This window comes from Octodon degus, unplaced genomic scaffold, assembly GCF_000260255.1.
Source record: "Octodon degus isolate 3935 unplaced genomic scaffold, OctDeg1.0 scaffold00041, whole genome shotgun sequence".
Classification (NCBI taxonomy): Eukaryota; Metazoa; Chordata; class Mammalia; order Rodentia; family Octodontidae; genus Octodon; species Octodon degus.
Genome location: NW_004524617.1, coordinates 10,364,021 through 10,384,676, shown reverse-complemented (window position 1 = coordinate 10,384,676; position 20,656 = coordinate 10,364,021). Strand labels below are relative to the sequence as shown.

At 38.6% G+C, this 20,656-nt stretch overlaps 1 protein-coding gene across 1 annotated transcript; it reads left to right on the top strand.

The window, feature by feature from the left end:
* Positions 1–8,755: 8,755 nt before the first annotated feature.
* On the top strand, positions 8,756–13,898 carry LOC101564817. Its single transcript, XM_004631421.2, is given in 9 exon segments — positions 8,756–10,167; positions 10,422–10,732; positions 10,735–11,433; positions 11,436–12,251; positions 12,254–12,643; positions 12,646–12,756; positions 12,759–13,250; positions 13,253–13,545; positions 13,548–13,898. Coding segments are annotated over 9 exon segments (4,875 nt in total).
* Positions 13,899–20,656: the final 6,758 nt, after the last annotated feature.

Genomic DNA, 20,656 nt, shown 5'->3' with positions numbered 1-20,656 from the left:
ATGGGATCACAAGTCCGCATCTTGTACAGCAATTAACCACTAAGAAGAATATATGCAGTGTATTATTTGTTGAAACTGTCCTTCCGATATGATTTGAAACTGTCTCATTGCTATCTGTTTGTCAATAAAACTTTGAGAAAAAAAAAATACTCAATCTAATGCAGCAAAATAGAATGGATTAAGAATGGTGATGCAGGATATGAAAGATTATTTCATCTAATATTACAGTCTAAAGATGCATCTATTTCCCTACAAATTACTCAAATTTATTTTTCTATATATCAGAATAGTACTCTTTTGTACACGAACCACATGGACACACGGAATATAAAAAATATGTTCTGCAAATATATATAAGAAAGGAATTGTATAAAGTGAAGGGTGGATGGGTTAGGAAAGTAAAGTCAAGTCAAGCAACGAGGATTTTTGAAAAGGAATTTAAGAAGCATTATGCACATGTATCAATGTCCAAGAAGAAATGTAAACATGTACTACATACTTGTAAGAAGTAAATTTTTAAAAGTTAGCAAGACATCTTTGGAAAGAACCAAACAGATATCTTGAAACAAATCCAATAGTCAAATTAAATAATTAAACTGAAAGTTTTAACAGCATATTGGAGCAAATAGAACAAATGATATCACAGCTCGAAGTCAAATCTTTCAAAACATTCATTTCAGACATAAATGAAGAAAAAGTGAATAGAACATACATGAACTCTCTAAGACATTAAAAAATTCAAATGTACAGTATACTGGCATACTGGAAGGAAAACTGCTGCAGTGTGAAGGCAAGAGAAAAATTTTTCACTAATGGAGTACTAAAACATTTAGAAAATCTTGGGAAACATGTACTTCCAAGTATAAAAGGCATTGAAAACTTGAAATAGACATCACAGAAAATAATCTTTGCACAGTATATTATAATTTAATTGCAAAAATTGAGCATAAAGAAAAAATACCAGGATCTGCAGGAAAAGAGTTCCATGCCACCTTGTAATGCAGTCAGACTAACACCAGATTTCTCAGCAGAAAGCCTAAAGGACAGGAAGGCATAGGATAATGTATTTCAAGTCCTGAAAGAAAATAACTGTCAGTCAAGATTACTATATCCAACCAGGTGATTTTTCAGGACTAAGGAGAGACAAAGGCCATTCAGAGTATGAATAACCTAAGGGAATCTATGATAATGGGAGCTGCATTTAAAAAAGATGCTCAAGGGCCAGGGAGATGGCTCAGTGGAATAAGTGCTTACCTGGAAGTGCAAGGGCCTGAGTTCAATCCCCCATTCCACCAAAATAAATAAATAAATAAATAAATAAATAAATAGATAGATAGATAGATAGATAGATAAATACATAAAAATGCTTAAGTGGATTTGCCACAGAAAAGAAGAAAAATAATCAACATCATGAAATCACATTGAAGAATAAATACCACTAGAAGAGCTGATACCCAAATGAGAAATAGGAAGATATCAACATCAGCATTAAACATTAATGATGAATTTGAGACAGAAACAACCAGAGTATGTATTCAAAGCAATGAGAACTATGCAAGTAAGTGTTCAGAATAAGTATATACATTTTGATAATAACTCTAAAGCTTAATCATCTTAACTTTCCAAATAAAAATGTGCAGAGTGGCTGAATGGATTAAAAAGGAACAACTGACCAGGGAGATAGCTTAGCAGCTTGAGCACCTGCCTGGCAAGAGCAAGGTCCTAAGTTTGATACCTGATATTGAAAAAAAAATAAAAGAATCAATAGGCTGATTAAAAGAACCTTACCTCACTGCAAAAGACACACAATGTGAAAAGAAAAGGATAGAAAATTATGTTCCCCACAAATAGAACTGAAAAGCAAACCAGGAATAGCTGTTTTGTTATGACAAAAATAGACTTTAAGACAAAATCAGATAGACGAAACAAAATAAAACACTATGAATTGATTAAGGAAATATTTCATGAAGAAGACACAAATATAAATTTATATACACTGATGTTGGCATCCCCAAAGTAGTATACAAATACTACTAAACACAAGGTGATTCATTTACTCTTTCATTGTCTCATACCAGGGGGAGAATATGATGTTTGCACATGTTAATCAGATTTACTTCATTTATGAGTATGGTTTAAAGTTGTATTCAGTTACCTATAAATGTCTCAATTTTATTCTTCTTTATGGCTGCAAACTATAGACAAAAACTCTTAAAACATATATGTAAAACTCTCCAACAAAAAATTTGCAAATCAAACTCAACAGCACATGAAAAAGGCTGTACCTACAATCAAATTCGTTTTACTACAGTGATCCAAGTAGGTTTTGAGATGCACAACTCAAAAAATAAAGTACACCACATAAATAGAATCAAGTATCAAAATCACAAAATCATCTCAGTAGATACAGAAACCCCATTTGGTAAGATAAAGCATCTCTTCCTAATAAAAGCTCTGAATTAATTAGGTATAGCGTGATCAAAACTCAATGGAATAAACATAAACAATAAAGTCACAGCAACATCATACAGTACTGGGTAAATTGAAAGGAATTCCTCTCAAATCAGACATAATAAAAAGAGTATCCACTCTCACCACTCCTATTAAATATAAATATAAATTTTGGGTAGAAACATTAGGAAAGAAAAGAAATAAAAAGCATATAAAAGAAAAGAGGATTTTTTATTTTTCCCAATTTTCAGATGGTCTGATTCTTTATACACAAAGTTATAATAATTCCAATAGAATACTATTAAACCTCATTAAAAATTGAGTAAACAGACAAATACAAAGGCATTGTACAATAATCCCTAGTGTTTCTAAGCACCAGTAATAAATTCACTGAGAAACAAAGGATCGTTACTCTGTTCACAATAGACACACACACAATACACACACTACCCAAGAATAAACCACATGAAAGAGATGAAAAACTTCTGAAATGAAGAAAACACTGAACAAATTGACAAAGAATCTAAAATATGAAAATACCTTTCATGTTCATGGATTGGCAGCATTACAATTGTAGAATGGTAATACCTAAAGTGATCTATAGATTCAATGCAATCTTCTACAAAAAATACAAATGACATTCTTTGCACAAATAGAAGAAAAACCATTGAATTAGTATGGAAGTACAAAATACTCAAAATAGCAAAAAATTCTGAGCCAAAGGAGCAAAGATGTAAGTATCATAATACCTGCCTTTAAATCATACTACAGAGCCATATAAATAAAAATAGTCATATTAACATAAAAGGAGCCTGGTCTGCTGGTGCATGCCTGAAATTCCAGAATTTGGGAGCTTGAGGCAGGAGGATCTTTGTGAGTAGGAGACCAGCCTGGGCTACAAAGTGAGTTCAAGGCCAGGCTGAACTGCATAGCAAGATCCTGTCTGCAAAAGACAAAAACCAAAAATTAAAAATTAAAAAATAAAAAAATACAAAGCGTAAAAGGAGATCTGTAGTCCAATGGAATAGACCAGAGGAACAAGAAATAAACTGGCCAATTTTTAGCAAAGGGTGTTTTTATGAATTTACCAAACAAGATAAAGAATGGCTAACATCTTCAGTAAATGGTGCTAAGAAAACTGCATGTCCATGTTACAAAAGCCATATTAAACACCTCTCACCCTCCATGAAAAGTAACTCAAAATGGGTCAAAGATCTTCATACAGTATCAAAAATTCTGAAAGTGTCTGTGGAAAGTATAGCTAAAATACTTAGAAATCATATATATATATATATATATGATTTCTAAGTATTTTAGCTATACTTGATAGCTAAAATCAGGGTCTCACCACGTAGATCTGACTGGTAGCAAGCAGCCTTTTTATAGCTTCTGGAAAACTAGGATTACAGGCGGGCAACACCACGCCCAATCTCAATTGCTGTTTCAGCGAGCCTCGGGGGGCAGGGGCAGCGCAGCAGGTGGGGTGGTGGAAGTCCTGGCCTCTGCGCCTGCTTGCAGGAGCTTTAATCCGCTGAGCTACTCGGCTGGCCCTTGCTATTTGGCCGGTCCTTACAAATCTTGGACATGGAAATCAATGTGCTTGATAAGAATACCAAGGGTAGGAACAAAATAAGAATTAAGCAACAGTATTGCGGATGGGCAAGATAGCTCAGTGGACTAAAATACCCACTTAGGCAACTGCAGGGACCGCAGTTTGATGCCCCAAACTACATCTTGAACCGGCCCTGAAGCTGGCCACAGAGTCTGGGTGTAGTAGCGTATGCCCTGATTCCAGAGCTGGGGAGGCTGAAAAACAGGAGGATCATTGAATCCAAGCTGCACAGTGAAACCCTTTAACAGCCAAAAGGAAGAAAGAAACAAAACAAAAGACCAGGGACCCAGGTTTGACCCTTAGGACCATGTGTAGTACTGATTGGACTCATAGTGATTCACCTGTGTTCAACCTCCCAAGAGGAGCTGGCAGGGTGCTTGGGGGTGGGGCTGGCACAGTATGCCATGGGTTTAACATAGGTAACATTCAACAAATGAATAGATAAGAAATTGACATATATGTACAATGGAGTACTGTTCTGCTGTTAAGAACAACGAAATCCTGTCATTTGCAGCCAAGTGGATGGAATTGGAGCATTCCACGTCAAGGAAAATATGCCAGACATGTGAAAGTGATGGATCATGTAGCTAATACCAGGAATTTGGAGTGCTGAGCCAGAAAGAAAACAAGATCTTAAAGAGATCTTGCCTCTATATAAAACAAGGGTAGTGATGTAACTCAATGTAAAAGCACTGTGTTTGATACTCTAGTACCTCAAAAGAATTGAAAAGAAAAGAAGGTTAAGAAATGAAGGAAATGGAATACAAAGGACCCACAGAAGAAAGAACAAAAGAAAGAAAGAAGGAAAGAAAAATTGAATGAAAAAAGGAAAACATTCAGACACCCAGACAATAACCAGTATTATGTCTATTCACTCACATGTAGAAAGTACAAGAATAAATGAATGAATGAATGAATGAATGAATGAATAAATAAATAAATAAATAAATAAAAATAATGACCTGGAAGTAAAATGGGATTATTAGAGTGTGGGAAGGAAACAAGAAAAGGGGAGATAAAGTGGTAGGAAGATGTAAAAGTGTGTGGATGGACACGATTAGCATACAAAAGAGATACAGACAGGTATTAAAATTTAATGGTGAACTCATTTTACAATGAGTGTGTGCTAATGATTATAATAAAATTATGACACAATTTTCAAAATAACCAGGGGCTCATACAATCACTAAAGCTTTGACAGTCTTTGTGGAAAGTCAATCCTGTCTGAGCAGGGGATACCTAAAATCTGGCTGGTGAAGAAAAATAGGCCAAGGGCTGGGGATATAACTCAGCATCGTAAGTGCCTACTTGGCAAGTGTAAGGTTCTGAGTTCAATCCCCAGTACCAAAACCAAAACAAAACAAAGAAAAAATACTTAGGCCAGTGAATCTTTCCTGGGCTCCATTCCTTTTGAAATACTTCTTTATTTTTCTTTGGGTATTTGAGACAGGGTCTTGCTAAGTAGTCCATGTTAGCATTAAACTCACTATGTAGCCCAGAAAGGCCTTAAACTTGTGGCAATCCTCCTATCTCAGCTTCCCCCATAATGGCATTACAAGTTTATGCAACCACATTTGACTTCTGTAGATATTTTTCAACCACACATCTCTATGAAGACCCTGAACTGTTTTCTGTAGATGACGTGGCTGGCTAACAGCTCATACCTTTCACAGATTTTACTGCTGTAGAGCCTTTACTCCATAAATAACAACAAAAAATGAAAATTTGAATGAGAAAGGATTGAGGTGATCACAAACCTCAGAGCATAAAGATGGCCACATTCTTGTCCTTTCATCCATCCCTGAGAATTATTAGGCAGCTATTTTCAAATCATGATGAAGTGATACCTGGACTCTGGTAACAGATATATTTCAAGCTAGTGAGTGAGAGAAATATTGCTGCACTTTACTGTTAGGGGCCAATGCACTGTCCAGGCTTCCTAGGTTGCCCCACCCACCCATAGCACTAGATATTTCATATGCAAGAAATGAGCATGTTCCAGGGCCCTGTATAGTAGCCTCTGATATTTTTTGCACAGGTTCTTGCATGTCATTTAAGTTGGCCTTGCACTTACTATGTAGCTCAGCTGGCCTCAACATCAGCAATACTCCTGCCTCAGCCTCCTGAGTGCTGTGATTATAGGCATGCACCATGCCCTCTGGTTCTTATACTCTTATGAATGTCTGGACAGATTAGTTTCTGATTGGATAGGGCTGTAAATCTAGCAAGATGTGGAAGGTTAGAATTTGGCAAGACTGACTAGAATATACATTACCTTTGAATTTTTGCTTAACTGAGTCCTTTGAGGACTTTCTTCCATCCTTTTCTTCCTTCCTTGTATTCTCATTAATTTAAAAATGATGTTCCTTTCTAAACACAGCTTAAATAACTTCACTTTATTATAATAACAGGTTTGTGGATCATCACTTTGATTCTACATTTATTACTGTGTATTAAGTTTAATACAATTATGCTGTATTGAAAAACATGTTGGGAAACATACCAACTTATTATAGTATCTGAAACAGGATGATGTGGTAATTGAGTTAGTATTGCATTAGAAACATTATGTAATTCAGTAGTAAACATCATGAGTTCATAAAATGGAGAGAAATACAGTGAAAAGTATTAAATACTAGAGGCTTTAAATTTTTACATTATTATTCTGCAAAATTTACAATACATATACACTTGCATTTACCAAGTTTATTCAAGAATTGAGGGAAAATTAAAACTTAATAAATTAGATAGCATGGATAGTTTACATAACAGAAATATATTTCTAATAGTTGGGAGATTAAGAAGCATAAGATCAAGGCACCAGCATTTTTGGTGTCACTTTGTAGTTTGTAGATAACTGCTTTCTCATGCTGTCTTCATATATCAGATAATGGGGAGATAGAAAAACTCTCATATTTTCTAAAGGGTATTATGTTAGTTAACTATTCATTGCTGTGTCAATACAGTCCCTGGCCACTTGTCCGGGGGGCTGTGGGACTAATACAGAGGCAATGTCTCTCTGTGAAAAGGCTTGTTGGAACAAATATGCTTAAATCATGGCAGCTGTGAAGAGAGGAAAGGAAAAGGGAAAGGAGGGGTGGAGTGGTCCCAGGAAAAGAGATCTCCTTGCAGAACATGAAATTGGTGACCTATTTCCACCTGCTTCTTAAAATTGGCAACTGACTCTCAATAATACCATCAAATTATGAATCTATTTAAGATGAACACACTAGAGAGTTTGGAACCCCCATGATACATTCACCTTCCTCACCTCTGAACACTGCTTCATAAGACCAAGCCTTTATCACATGAAACTTTGGGAAACATTCCAAGTTGAAACCACAACAGGTACAATTCCTATTTTTAAAAAAAGGCTCTACTCTCACGACAAGTACTTTTCCAAGTCCTCACCTGTTAATTCCATCTCATTGGAGTTAGGATTCTAACATATAAATTTCAAGGGGAAACATAAAATCTAAAGAAATGTTCATTGGATCATTTATTTTGTGAACATTGATGCAGTATTTGCTTGTAGGAGATGCCAGGACTTCTATGGCAGGAAGATTAGAGATTGGAGGGGTACCACTGTATTCCAGAGGGACAACTGTAAAGAAGACAAGTGGGGAATCTATTTAAGAACAATAAAGTATGAGTGTCCCAGGACACATTTGCCTGGGAATTGGTAAACTGTGTCCTTTCAAGGTAGTGATGTTTAATTTCAGGCCTTGGCTGCTAAGGTTGTGCCAGAGGACAGGAGAACTAGCAGCACAACCTCATGTGGTGTAGTTTTCAGGGATCAAGGGCTAAATCATGGCCTGCACAAGACCTCTTGAATGCCTGTTATACTAGAGCAAAACTTTCTCTTGGGGCAGGCAAAGAAGGAGTTCCAGGTTTGGGACCTAGGGCATGTGCTAAGTACTCACTTTTAGGACTCAACTACAATCATAGGGTATTCTCTATTAAAGAAGACTGTAGCAAAGTATATGGAATAGAACTGACATAATGGAACCTGTACTCAAAGTATTTAATTTTAGGTTTGAAATTTAATGAAGTAATTCACTGTAGTGGTTGATACATTGTGTCAACTTGGCTGGATGACTCCGCGGTGAAGGTCCCACCTTGGGGCACAATTGGTTCTACTCCCAGAGTGACTCAGCACAAAGAGACCATATAAAGGGGCTGAGGAAGTACTTGATCTTCCATTTCATTGGAGGAGCTTCAGTATTCGCATTCGGCTTGGACTTCATCACCTGGCTTGCAGTGCACACTCTTTTGCCTCCGGATTGGATCCTTCACTTTCCATCGCAGACTCTTCAGCATCCATCACAGACTCTTCAGTCTTCCCTCGCAGACCCATCAGCTGATGAATAGAGACTTGCACGGAGCACAGAAGTGACCTTCAGAGCTTGGGACTGAACTCCTCAGTCTAGGGTGTGCAGACGCCCTCTGCACACTCCCCCATCTGATTCTGCAGCTGACTGTTGTAAGCTAAACTTGCAATTCCTTATACATTGTATATCTTGTGTTAGTATCTGTTCCTTATATTTTATCTGTTCCTCTATGTAAAACCCTGACCAATACAGTATATGGTACCAGGAGTGGCTCTAGAGAAACAATATAATGATGGCATTTTTAAATGGCTTTAAGAGTGCCTGGAGTTGGCTCCTAGATTTGATGAGATCTAAAGACACCATGGTCTCTCCTGATCTTAAGGAACATACTGATACTCCTTGGCGTGAGTTGTTTAAAGTAATATGCCGTATTGATCCATTTGATTATCCTAATCCACCACTTGTGAGATGTCAGGAATTTACTGATTCCATACATAAAAATTCTGAACATCTTTGGTGGAGTAGGGAATATAATGATGCTGGTTGGTTGGTCTTAGCCTCAATGGACAAACTTATGCATGAAAATAAGGAGCTCACAGATTCAATTTCCTGCCTTCAAACTCAGATAAAAAATTTAAAAGTTTTTAACTGTGTCCTGACAGAAAATCTCCTTTCTTTTAGCCACAGGGCTGAGATTGCAGAAACCCAAATGCAGTCCCTTATAATTCGATGGGCTGAACTACAACGTAAATTACACGCTCAGCCTCAGAGGGTATCTGAAGCAAAGGTGAGGGCACTGATTGGGAAAGAATGGGATCCAATAAATTGGAATGGAGATGTGTGGGAGGATCCTGAGGAGGCTGAAGAGGCTGAGTTTTTAGATGCTTATGAGATTATTTTGCCTGAGCAAGAGAATTCCCTGCCCATCGTGGCAGAGGAATCATTGCCTTCATCTTCTGCAGTACTAGTGTCTCCTAATATATCTGGAGATGCCAATCCTGTGTGGAATGAAGAGGATAATGCTGTGACTTCTCAGGACCCACCCTCAGCACCCATTTTTGCCTCTAGGCCCATAACCCGGCTTCAGTCACAGAAGTTGCCTAAGGGAGAGATACATAATGTGATCCATGAAGAGATCCGTTATTCTCCCAAAGACCTTCTTGAGTTTTCCAACTCTTATAAACAGAGGCCTAATGAGGAGGCATGGGAATGGATTTTACGAGTGTGGGATAATGGTGGCAAAAACATTCACTTGGATCAGGCTGAGTTTGTTGATATGGGCCCATTAAGTAGGGATTCTGAATTCAATGTTGCAACTCGTGGAGTACAAAAAGGTGTCAACAGTCTATTTGGTTGGTTGACAGAAGCATGGCTCAGAAGATGGCCCACTCTGAATGAGCTAGAAATGCCTGATTGTCCATCGTTTACTACTGATGAAGGGATTAAGAGGCTTAGGGAAATGGGGATGCTGGAGTGGATCTGTCATGTTAAGCCTCACCCTTCATATCGGGATGATCCTGAAAGCATACCATTTACTAACACTTTGAGAAATAGATTTGTGAGGGGAGCACCAGCATCCCCAAAGAGCCCTGTCATTGCTCTTCTTTGCATGCTAGACCTTACAGTGGGGACCGCAGTTGCTCAGTTGAGGAATTTAAGGGCCATGGGCTTAATTGGATCCCAGAATGGCAGAGGTCAAGTGGCAGCCCTTAATCACCATGGAAGGCAGAAGCAAAACAGTGGCCAGAATAATCTGACATGCATAGACCTATGGTGTTGGCTGATTAGTCATGGTGTTCCCAAAAGCGACATAGATAGGAAGCCTACAAATTTTTTGTTAGATTTATATAATCAGAAGAGTAACAGGGCAAAAGAACAGAGACATACTTTGAGACATGGTAATAGGCAATCACGGCCTCTAAACCAGTTCCCAGATTTGAGCCAGCTTACAGACCCAGAACCCCTTGAATGATGGGGAGGCCAGGTCTCCTTGGGGAAGGATCCTAATACCCCCAGGATTTGTACAGTCTTCCTCCTATCCTTCCCCAGAGGGACCTAAGGCCTTTTGCCCGAGTGACTGCACACTGGGGAAAGGGGAATGATCAGACATTTTGGGGACTACTGGACACTGCTTCTGAACTGACACTGATTCCAGGGGAACCAAAACAACATAGTGGCCCTCTAATGAGAGTAGGGGCCTATGGAGGGCAGGTGATCAATGGAGTTTTAGCAAAGGTCCGACTCACAGTATGTCCAATAGGTCCTCGGATCCATCCTATAGTTATATCCCCTGTTCCAGAATGTATAATTGACAAAGATATACTTAGTACCTGGCAGAATCCTCTGCCCTAACCTGCCATGTGAGGGTGATTATGGTTGGAAAGGCCAAATGGAAGCCCTTAGAGTTGCCCTTGCCTGGTAAAATAGTGAACCAAAAGCAGTACCACATTCCTGGAGGGATTGCAGAGATTAGTGCCACTATCAAGGACTTGAAGGATGTAGGGGTGGTGGTCCCCACCACATCTCCATTTAATTCTCCCATTTGGCCTGTGCAGAAGACAGATGGGTCTTAGAGAATGACAGTAGGTTACCGTAAAGTGAATCAAGTGGTGACCCCCATTGCAGCTGTAGTACCGGATGTGGTTTCCTTGATTGAGCAGATTAACACTTCTGGTAGTTGGTATGCAGCTGTTGATTTGGCAAATGCCTTCTTCTCCATACCCATACATAAGGACCATCAAAAACAATTTGCTTTCAGTTGGCAAGGCCAGAAATATACCTTCACTGTCTTGCCACAAGGGTATATTAACTCTTCTGCCTTGTGTCACAACTTAGTTCTTAGGGATCTTGATCGCTTTTCTCTTTCTCAGAATATCACCCTGGTCCATTACATTGATGATGTCATGCTGATTGGGCCTAGTGAGCAGGAGGTGGCAACCACATTGGATTTGATAGTACATCATTTGACAACCAGAGGATGGAAAATAAGTCCCACAAAAATTCAAGGTCCTTCTACCTCAGTGAAGTTTCTAGGAGTCCAGTGTGTGGAGCATGTAGAGATATTCCTTCTAAGGTAAAAGATAAGTTATTGCATGTGGCTCCCCCTATGACCAAAAAGGAGGCACAGAGCCTAGTAGGCCTATTTGGATTTTGGAGACAACATATTCCTCACCTAGGTGTCTTACTCCGACCCATTTACCAAGTGACTCGGAAAGATGCTAATTTTAAATGGGGCCTAGAACAGGAAAAAGCCCTGTGACAGGTCCAGGCTGCTGTTCAGGCTGCTCTGGCCCTGGGACCATATGATCCAGTAGATCCGATGGTACTTGAAGTGTCAGTGGTAGACAGGGATGCTGTCTGGAGTCTCTGGCAGGCCCCCATAGGAGAATTGCAGAGAAGGCCTTTAGGATTTTGGAGCAAAGCTCTGCCATCATCTGCAGACAACTATTCTCCTTTTGAGAAAAAGCTCTTGGCATGTTACTGGGCTTTGGTGGAAACAGAACGCTTGACTATGGGACACCAGGTCACCATGAGACCTGAGTTGCCTATCATGGCCTGGGTATTATCTGATCCATCAAGTCATAAGGTTGGACATGCACAGCAATAGTCTATCATTAAATGGAAGTGGTATATTCATGACAGAGCCAGGGCAGGTCCAGATGGGACAAGTAAATTACATGAGGAAGTTGCCCAGATACCTATGGCTTCTACACCGGCTATATTGCCTTCTGTTCCCCAGCATTCACCTATGGCATTGTGGCGTGTGCCATATAATCAGTTGTTGGAGGACGAGAAGACAAGAGCTTGGTTTACAGATGGCTCTGCATGCTATGCAGGCACCACCCGCAAGTGGACAGCTGAGCATTACAGCCCCTTTCTGGGATGTCACTAAAGGACAGTGGTGAAGGGAAATCATCACAGTGGGCAGAACTTTGGGCAGTGCACTTGGTAGTGCATTTTGCCTGGAGAAAGAAATGGCCAGATGTGCGACTATATACTGACTCATGGGCTGTGGCCAATGGTTTGGCCGGATGGTCGGGAACTTGGAAGGAGTATGACTGGAAAATTGGTGACAAAGATATTTGGGGAAGAGGTATGTGGATAGACCTCTCCATATGGGCAAAGGATATAAAAATATTTATCTCCCATGTGAATGCTCACCAAAAGGCAACATCAGCAGAAGAGAACTTTAATAATCAAGTGGATAAAATGACTCTGGCTGTGGATAGTAGCCAACCTCCTTCTTCAGCCATCCTGTCATTGCTCAGTGGGCCTATGAACAGAGTGGTCATGGAGGCAGGGATGGAGGCTATGCATGGGCTCAGCAACATGGACTCCCACTCACTAAGGCTGATCTGGCCACACCACTGCTGAATGCCCAGTATGCCAGCAACAGAGACCAACACTGAGTCTTCGATATGGCACCATTCCCCTGTGTGATCAGCCTGCGACCTGGTGGCAGGTTGATTATATTGGACTACTTCCATCATGGAAGGGACTGCACTTTGTCCTCACTGGCATTGACACATATTCTGGATATGGATTTGCCTTTGCTGCATATAACACTTCTGTCAAAACTACCATCCGTGGACTTACAGAATGCCTTATCCACCACCAAAGAATTCCACACAGCATTGCTTCTGACCAAGGAACACATTTTACAGCCAAAGAAGTGAAGCAATGGGCTCATGCTCATGGAATTCACTGGTCTTATCATGTTCCTTACCATCCAGAAGCAGCTGGATTAATAGAAAGGTGGAATGGTCTTTTGAAGACACAGTTACAGTGCCAACTAGGTGGCAATAGCTTGCAGGGCTGGGGTAAGGTACTTCAGAAGGCTGTATATGCTTTGAATCATGCCCTTTGTATGGTACTATGTCTCTCATAGCCAGGATTCATGGGTCCAGGAATCAAGGGGTGGGAGTAGGAATGGTACCACTCACCATTACTCCTAGTGATCCACTAGCAAAATTCTTGCTTCCTGATCCCACAACCTTATCTTCTGTTGGACCAGAAGTCTTAGTCCCAGAAGGGGGAAGGATTGTACCAGGAAGTATAGCAATGATACCGTTGGACTGGAAGCTAAGATTTCCCCCTGGTCACTTTGGTCTCCTCATACCTCTGAGGAAACAAGCTAAAAAGGGAGTCACAGTGTGCTGTCAGGGGTGATTGACCCAGACTATCAAGGGGAAATTGTATTATTGCTCCACAATGCAGGAAAGGAAGAATATACATGGAGTGCAGGAGATGCCTTGGGGCGTCTCTTAGTATTGCCATGCCCTGTTATTAAAGTCAATGGAAAATTGCAACACTCTAATACAGGCATGCTGATAAATGGTCCAGAGCCTTCAGGAATGAAGGTATGTGTCACTCCACCAGAGAAAGAACCCAGACCTGCTGAGGTACTTGCTGAGGGCCAAGGGAATACAGAACAGGTAGTAGAAGAAGGTACCTCTAAATACCAGCTACAACCCCGTAATCAGTTACAGAAAAGGGGATTATAACTGTACTACTTCACCCCCATATATGGTTCTGTTATAATGTAATAGGGATAGATTTCCTATAAGATTTTAAGATTATCAAACTTGTGTTAATATTAAAGCATAAAAACCTTACCTTCTATTTGGGTAAGGGTATTAGCGCATTTCTGTTTGTTCGGAGGATAGTTATAACAATGTTAGGCATAATTATATGCATACCTCTGTATTTGGAGACTGGTTTAAAATATGCCAAGTTGACAAGGGGTGGATTGTAGTGGTTGATACATTGTGTCAAATTGGCACTCCGTGGTGCACTTCTGGCTGGTGGGGGTCCTGCCCTGGGGCACAATTGGTTCTGCTCCCAGAGTGACTCAGCACAAAGAGACCATATAAAGGGGCTGAGGAAGTAGCTGATCTTCCACTTCATCGGAGGAGCTTCAGTCTTCGCATTCGGCTTGGACTTCATCACCTGGCTTGCAGCGCAGACTCTTTCGCCTCCGGATTGGATCCTTCACTTTCCATCACAGACTCTTCAGCATCCATCACAGACTCTTCAGTCTTCCCTCGCAGACCCATCAGCTGACGAATAGAGACTTGCACGGAACACAGCAGTGAGCTTCAGAGCTTGGGACTGAACTCCTCAGTCTAGGGTGTGCAGACGCCCTCTGCACACTCCCCCATCTGACTCTGCAGCTGACTGTCCTAAGCCAACTTTGTAATTCATTATACATTGTATACCTTGTGTTAATATCTGTTCCTTATATTTTATCTGTTACTCTATGTAAAACCCTGAACAATACATTCACTATATTTGCTCGTTGACATTTCAGAACTACTAGAGTCTGCTTATTACTTTTACCTCCATTCATACCTGTGTTTATTCAAACATAACTTTAGCTATTATGTTGTGTGAACACTGAAATGTTCAGTGGTCCACACACAAAATAAGAGCTTGTCCACTTGATACACTGAGAAGTTATCACACAGGCTAGTCCACATCAGGTAGACCTGACTTAGATTATGAATTCTGAAATTTGAACTGAAGTGGTAAATGTAATCAGCCATTGGGGGAACCTTTGGAAGGAAGCAAATGAATTTTGGCTAAGGTAGGAGTCAGTGGTTGGGTTTGAGTGTTCCCTAGGGTGAATAAGGAACATATCCCATTATTTTGTAGAAAAATTTCCAGGTTCACTGATTCTCATCATGGAAAAAAAATGTCAGTGTGCACCAGAGCAAAGTGAGAGAAAGGCTTAATAGACAGATTTAGGATGCATGTAATAATGAAATGTGAGAGTGTAGAGAAAATTGAGATGCATTGCCTCTAGGAACTAGATATATCTGTGCCTCTCTTGAAGGGGAAGAAAATTTTGGGACAAGGTACCCCATTCCCAAGAAGGATGTTGGCCCATTCTATAGATGTGGTCATTTTTTTAAATAGGTAACTGCAAGATTATTTGAGTTTGCTGAACCTGCTCCTGTATCTTGAGATCAGGCTCCTGTTCCTTTTATTCTTAATTAAGCCAAGGTATGTATTTTTATTATTCATAAGAAATTTTGATTTCTTTGTGTCTGGTAGCGAAAGAGGTTAAATATAAGCAACACAATGTTGCCATACATCACCTTGCATAACTTTGGCTAGTTCCTGGAAGTGCAGTGTTCTTTAAAGTGCAAATTTTTAGTTATCACTTCGTTTTCTCCTTTTCCTCGTCTTTATTTCTTCTATTTTGCTTCAGTAGGAACATGAATTAATGGGACCTAGTGGGAAGAACATGGCAAATAAAAAAGTTCTATACTTCCCCAAAGATTTTTGCCATCTGGTGGATATGATTTGTGTACTACTACCTTAAGTATCAATAAGGCCTACGATTTGATGCTCAGAAACACATAATGATGAACTTAGAGGAATGTTACTTGTCTAATTAGATTATATGCCAAGAGAAAGATGATACTCCCCTGAAATTTAAGCTACAAATAAAGAATAAACTAAAAAATAGGAGATAGTTAAATAGATCTTTCTCAAATGGATATGAGATCAAATGGTAGTGAACCGGAATGGAAGCCAAGGAAAAGGGGCGAAAAAATGAAATAGGGAGTATTATGCACATGTAGCAACTTCACACAAGGAATTTAAACATGAAGTACTCAACAATGCACTAGTAAAAATAAATACATAAATAAAAATAATATATATCATATAATACACCATTTTGCTTTTGATAATTCCTTTTATCTTTTCATTTGCCTTAACAATGCAGGTGTCCATAGTTTGAGTGGTGTATGGAGAGAGAATTATGACACAAAATTGTAAGTTGTGCTTACAAATTGAGGATATCTACACACAAGACAGAAGGTTTTTCCTCATGTTCCTGTTTCTCATCTTAAAGCAAAAGAAAATGAATTAATCCAACAAACTCCATGAACATGGAAGTGCTTTTTTTGTCATTTTGTTTCATGTTCATCATGTAAACAGTTCTTCATTCTTACATTCAAAATTAAAGCTGAGGGGCTGGGGAAACGGCTCAGTTGAATAAGCACTTGCCTGGTAAGTGCAGGGGCCTAAATTCAGTACCCGGTTCTGAAAAAGAAAGAAAGAAAGAAAGAAAGAAAGAAAGAAAGAAAGAAAGAAAGAAAGAAAGAAAGAAAGAAAGAAAGAAGATCAAAATAAGGACCGGGGAGATAGCTCAGTACAATAAGAACTTGCCTGGAAAGGGCAACATCCAGAGTTCAACACCCGGTACTGCCCCCCCAAAAAGAACAAAACAGGAAAATGCTGAATAAATTTCAAATCAATAATTTTCCTTAGATCAATAAAAGAACTGAGCTCACAGAGCAAACTGCTGATTCCAAAGGGTGGTTAAACAGACTGGTGTATATCCAGAATCACAGGTTCCTGGAGCATACTCCCAAAGGTAAAGCTACTCCTATGGACAGTATCAAGATTGTAAAACTCAAATGGTGTTTGGCAAATTGCCTTTTCTCATACTGTGCTACAAAAATTCCAGTGGTGACCATTATTGTAGGGGACTGCTAATTTTTATGAATTTTATCTCCAGGTAGACTAAGAGTCTAGTGATACACACTGAATATTTAATAAAATGTTCTTATACTTTTTATGTATTTAGTACAGGGTCTACAGGGTCTCACAACACAGATCAGACTCATAGTGATCTTCCTGTCTTCAGCCTCCCAAGTGCTGGGATTATAGGAGCGCACCACCATGCTCAACCTCCGTTGCTGACTCAGCGCTCTCTGGGAGCAGGGCTAGAACTGCATGCCAGGGATCGAATCCTGGTCCCTGCACCTGCCTAAGCAGGCCCTTTAGTCCGATGGCCTGCTCTTATACTTCTATCAGATGGAAAATGAAAGCTACTTTGATGGATGCTCACTGAAACCTGTTGTTCATACCAGTATCTGTCTAAATAGAATGCATTTTACAGAGCCTACCTGAGCATGATATTGGTTTTGTTAGAGGTTAAATGATAGAGGAAGGGAAATACCCAACTCAAGACCCCTTTAGTTTTCTGAGACAAATAAAATAATAAATTGTAGGTGTTTTGTGTGTCAGCTAAGATGTTAAAAAAAATTGAGTAGCACTTCTGAAGTAGCCAAGTGTCAGATGCTCACTAAAACACCCACTATTACTATTATAGAACATTTTGTTTCATCCCAAACCTTACTAAAACATCAATAGGTAGGTTTTTGTACAACTAAGGATAATAACTGAAAGAATTGTACATCTCAGTCTTTGTTTAAGAATAACACAGGGGTCAAAACAAGGACATGGAAGGAAGCTTTAGCCTCTACTACCTGTAGTAACGCACAAACCATAAATACAACCTCAATCCTTGTGAGAAAAGCATGAAACTTCACAGTAAAGAACTATTTACTTTAGTTACATATAGCAATATGTTATAACTTATGTTCAACATAAACTTTGAAGGAATACTAAAACATACAACATAGTTTGAAGAGAGAAAACAACACAGTAACACCCAGGTATAGTAGATATTTTGAATATCAGACAAGAAATTTAAAGATAAATAATATGCAAAATAATTTAACAAATTTAGACAGCATATAAAAAATAGAAAATGCACACAGAGAGATTATAACAAATAGGGGCTAGTGTGAAATGTAAAATACTTTTTAAAAAAACACATCGACCTGCATTTCTATTACATGCAAAATTATCCTTCAGCGTAAACAGGAAAGAAAAGTTTCCAGACAAACAAATAGTTTGTACGAGTAGATGTGTCTTGACAAAACTAAAAGGGATATAAATAATACAGGAAGAAATCCAACTCTATTTGCAAATGATATGCTTCGTTACTTTGAAAGCCATGAAAACACCAAAGGAAGCTTTGCTAAACAAATTCAGTAAAACACAGAACACAAAATCAACATACAAGGGCTGACCAAATAGTTTAGCTGATTAAAGCCCCTGCTTAGGCAGATGCAGAGGCTGAGGTTCTATCCACAGTGTACCTCCCCCCCCACTCCCAGAGCACATTGAGACAGTGATTGAGAGTAGTCGTGGTGGCGGGCACCTATAATCCCAGTTCTTGGGATGCTAAACACAGGTGGATCACTATGAGTCCGATCTGTGCAGTGAGAACCTGTAGATCCTGTAGACCCTTACTAAAATACAAAGAAAAAAAATCAACATACAGAAAATCAAGTTATTCTATACACCAATAATTAACATAATAGAATGAGAGCAGGATAGCAATTCCATTCATAGTACCTCTAAAAAAAGTACTTAAGAATCAATCTGATCAAAAGATCAGAAGAACCTCTGCAGTTAAAGTTATAGAACACAGGAAAATGAAATGGAAAATACAATAGAAGATGGAAATACCTCCCAGATTCACATATTAAAAGAATTAATATTTAATTCACATATAATGTAAAATAATATATGAGTTTAATGCAATCCCTATTAAAACAGAACTAGAAAAGTAGTAAAGACCATATGCAAATGAAAGAAGTTGAACAGCCAAAGCAATTCTGAGCCAAAACAAAGAAACAAGAAATTGTAATGCTGGTTGTATCACAATACTCACCATCAAACCAAGTAAGGAACTGAGAAGATTTTATAAAACACAGAAGAAATAAAATGAAGATGCTAAAAAGTAGAAAGATCATCCATGTTCATTAATTGAGAAAAATAATATTATTAAAATGATCATCTCATTAAAGCAATCTATGGATCCAACGAAATCATAAATTATACTCTAGACAGAAATAGAAAAAAAGTCTCTACAAATTATGTGAAAGGAAAAAAAAAACAAATTATGTTAAAGGACAAAGGAGCCCAAATAAGCAATAGCAATCCCGAGGCAAAAGAGTAAAAGTTGGAGGCCTAACAATGCCTGATTTTAAGATTAGGAGGAACTTTAGTAATAAAAAATGCATGGTATTGGTATAAAAAAGACTTGTAAGGGCCAGCCAGATAGCTTAGCAGAATAAAGTGCCTGCTTAGGCAGAGCACAGTGGCTGAGATTCAATCCCCAGCATGCCATGCTGGCCCTGCCCCTGGGGCACACTTAGACTGTGTTGAGACTGGGTGTGGTGGTGTGCACCTGCAGCACTTGGAAGGCTGGAAACAGGAGGATCACTATGAGTCAGATCTATGTAGTGAGACCCTGTAGACCCTGTACTAAATAAATAAAAAAGAGACTTGTAGACCAATAAAACAAGCTAGAGCCCCAATAATAAATCTCCCTATACTCAGCCAATTGATTACCAAAATCATACATTGTGGAATTCTGAAACAAACAAAAATGTTGAGCCATAAAAGATGTCCAATAAATCTGTGATTTATATGCTTTCCCCCATAATTTCCATAAATTTATTGAAAGGAACAGTTAATATTTATACTGTTTGATCAGTTTTACATTCCTATATCTGGTAATCAGTGCAATTAGTTTTTTAATAATTTATTTTATTTTATTTTATTTTGAATATTAAAAACACAAGCAAACACAAATAGAAAAAAGACAGAAACAGGGTAACATGCAACAATGCATATGTTACAGATTTTCAAAACAGGAATAGCTAATTAGCAATGGCTGTCATATCATTTTTATTATCATCAAGTCTGTTGCTCAGATTAACATATTTATACAAGATTGAGAAATAACTGAACATTGATGCTTGCTTTCAAAAAATCTTATTTTTTCCTCGTTTTTTGTTTTAACTTATTTTAAAGAGAGTATATAACTGATAAGGCATTAGGCATGGTACCCATTTAGAATACCCATATTATGGACTTCTGGACTATATTGGAATATTTTTCTGAATTCACATACCTACAATACTTAAATGACAATGGAATACCCTTCTCTGACAAAACTAAACAAAAAAGGTTATACAAATGAATGACCATTTTGTATCTGTATATTCAAAATAGTTAGGATAGATATACAGCTGCATTCTCTTAATTCAATGAATAAGATTTGTTCTAATAGTGTTTGTGGAAGGGATGTCATGACTGAATCTTGTACAATGAATAACCACTAAGAGAACAATGTGCAATGTGTTTATTATTGAAACTGTCCTACTGATTGGTTTTGAAACTGTCTCATTGCTATTTGTTTCTAAATAAAATTATTCAAAAAATGAAGACTCACATGAGAGGCATTCAACCATGTTTTTTTTGGGGGGGGGGTTTGCAATTTTGTTTTCAACAAATAATACACTGCATATATTCTTCTTAGTGGTTAATTGCTGTACAAGATGCGGACTTGTGATCCTATTTACAAACACCATTAGAACAAATC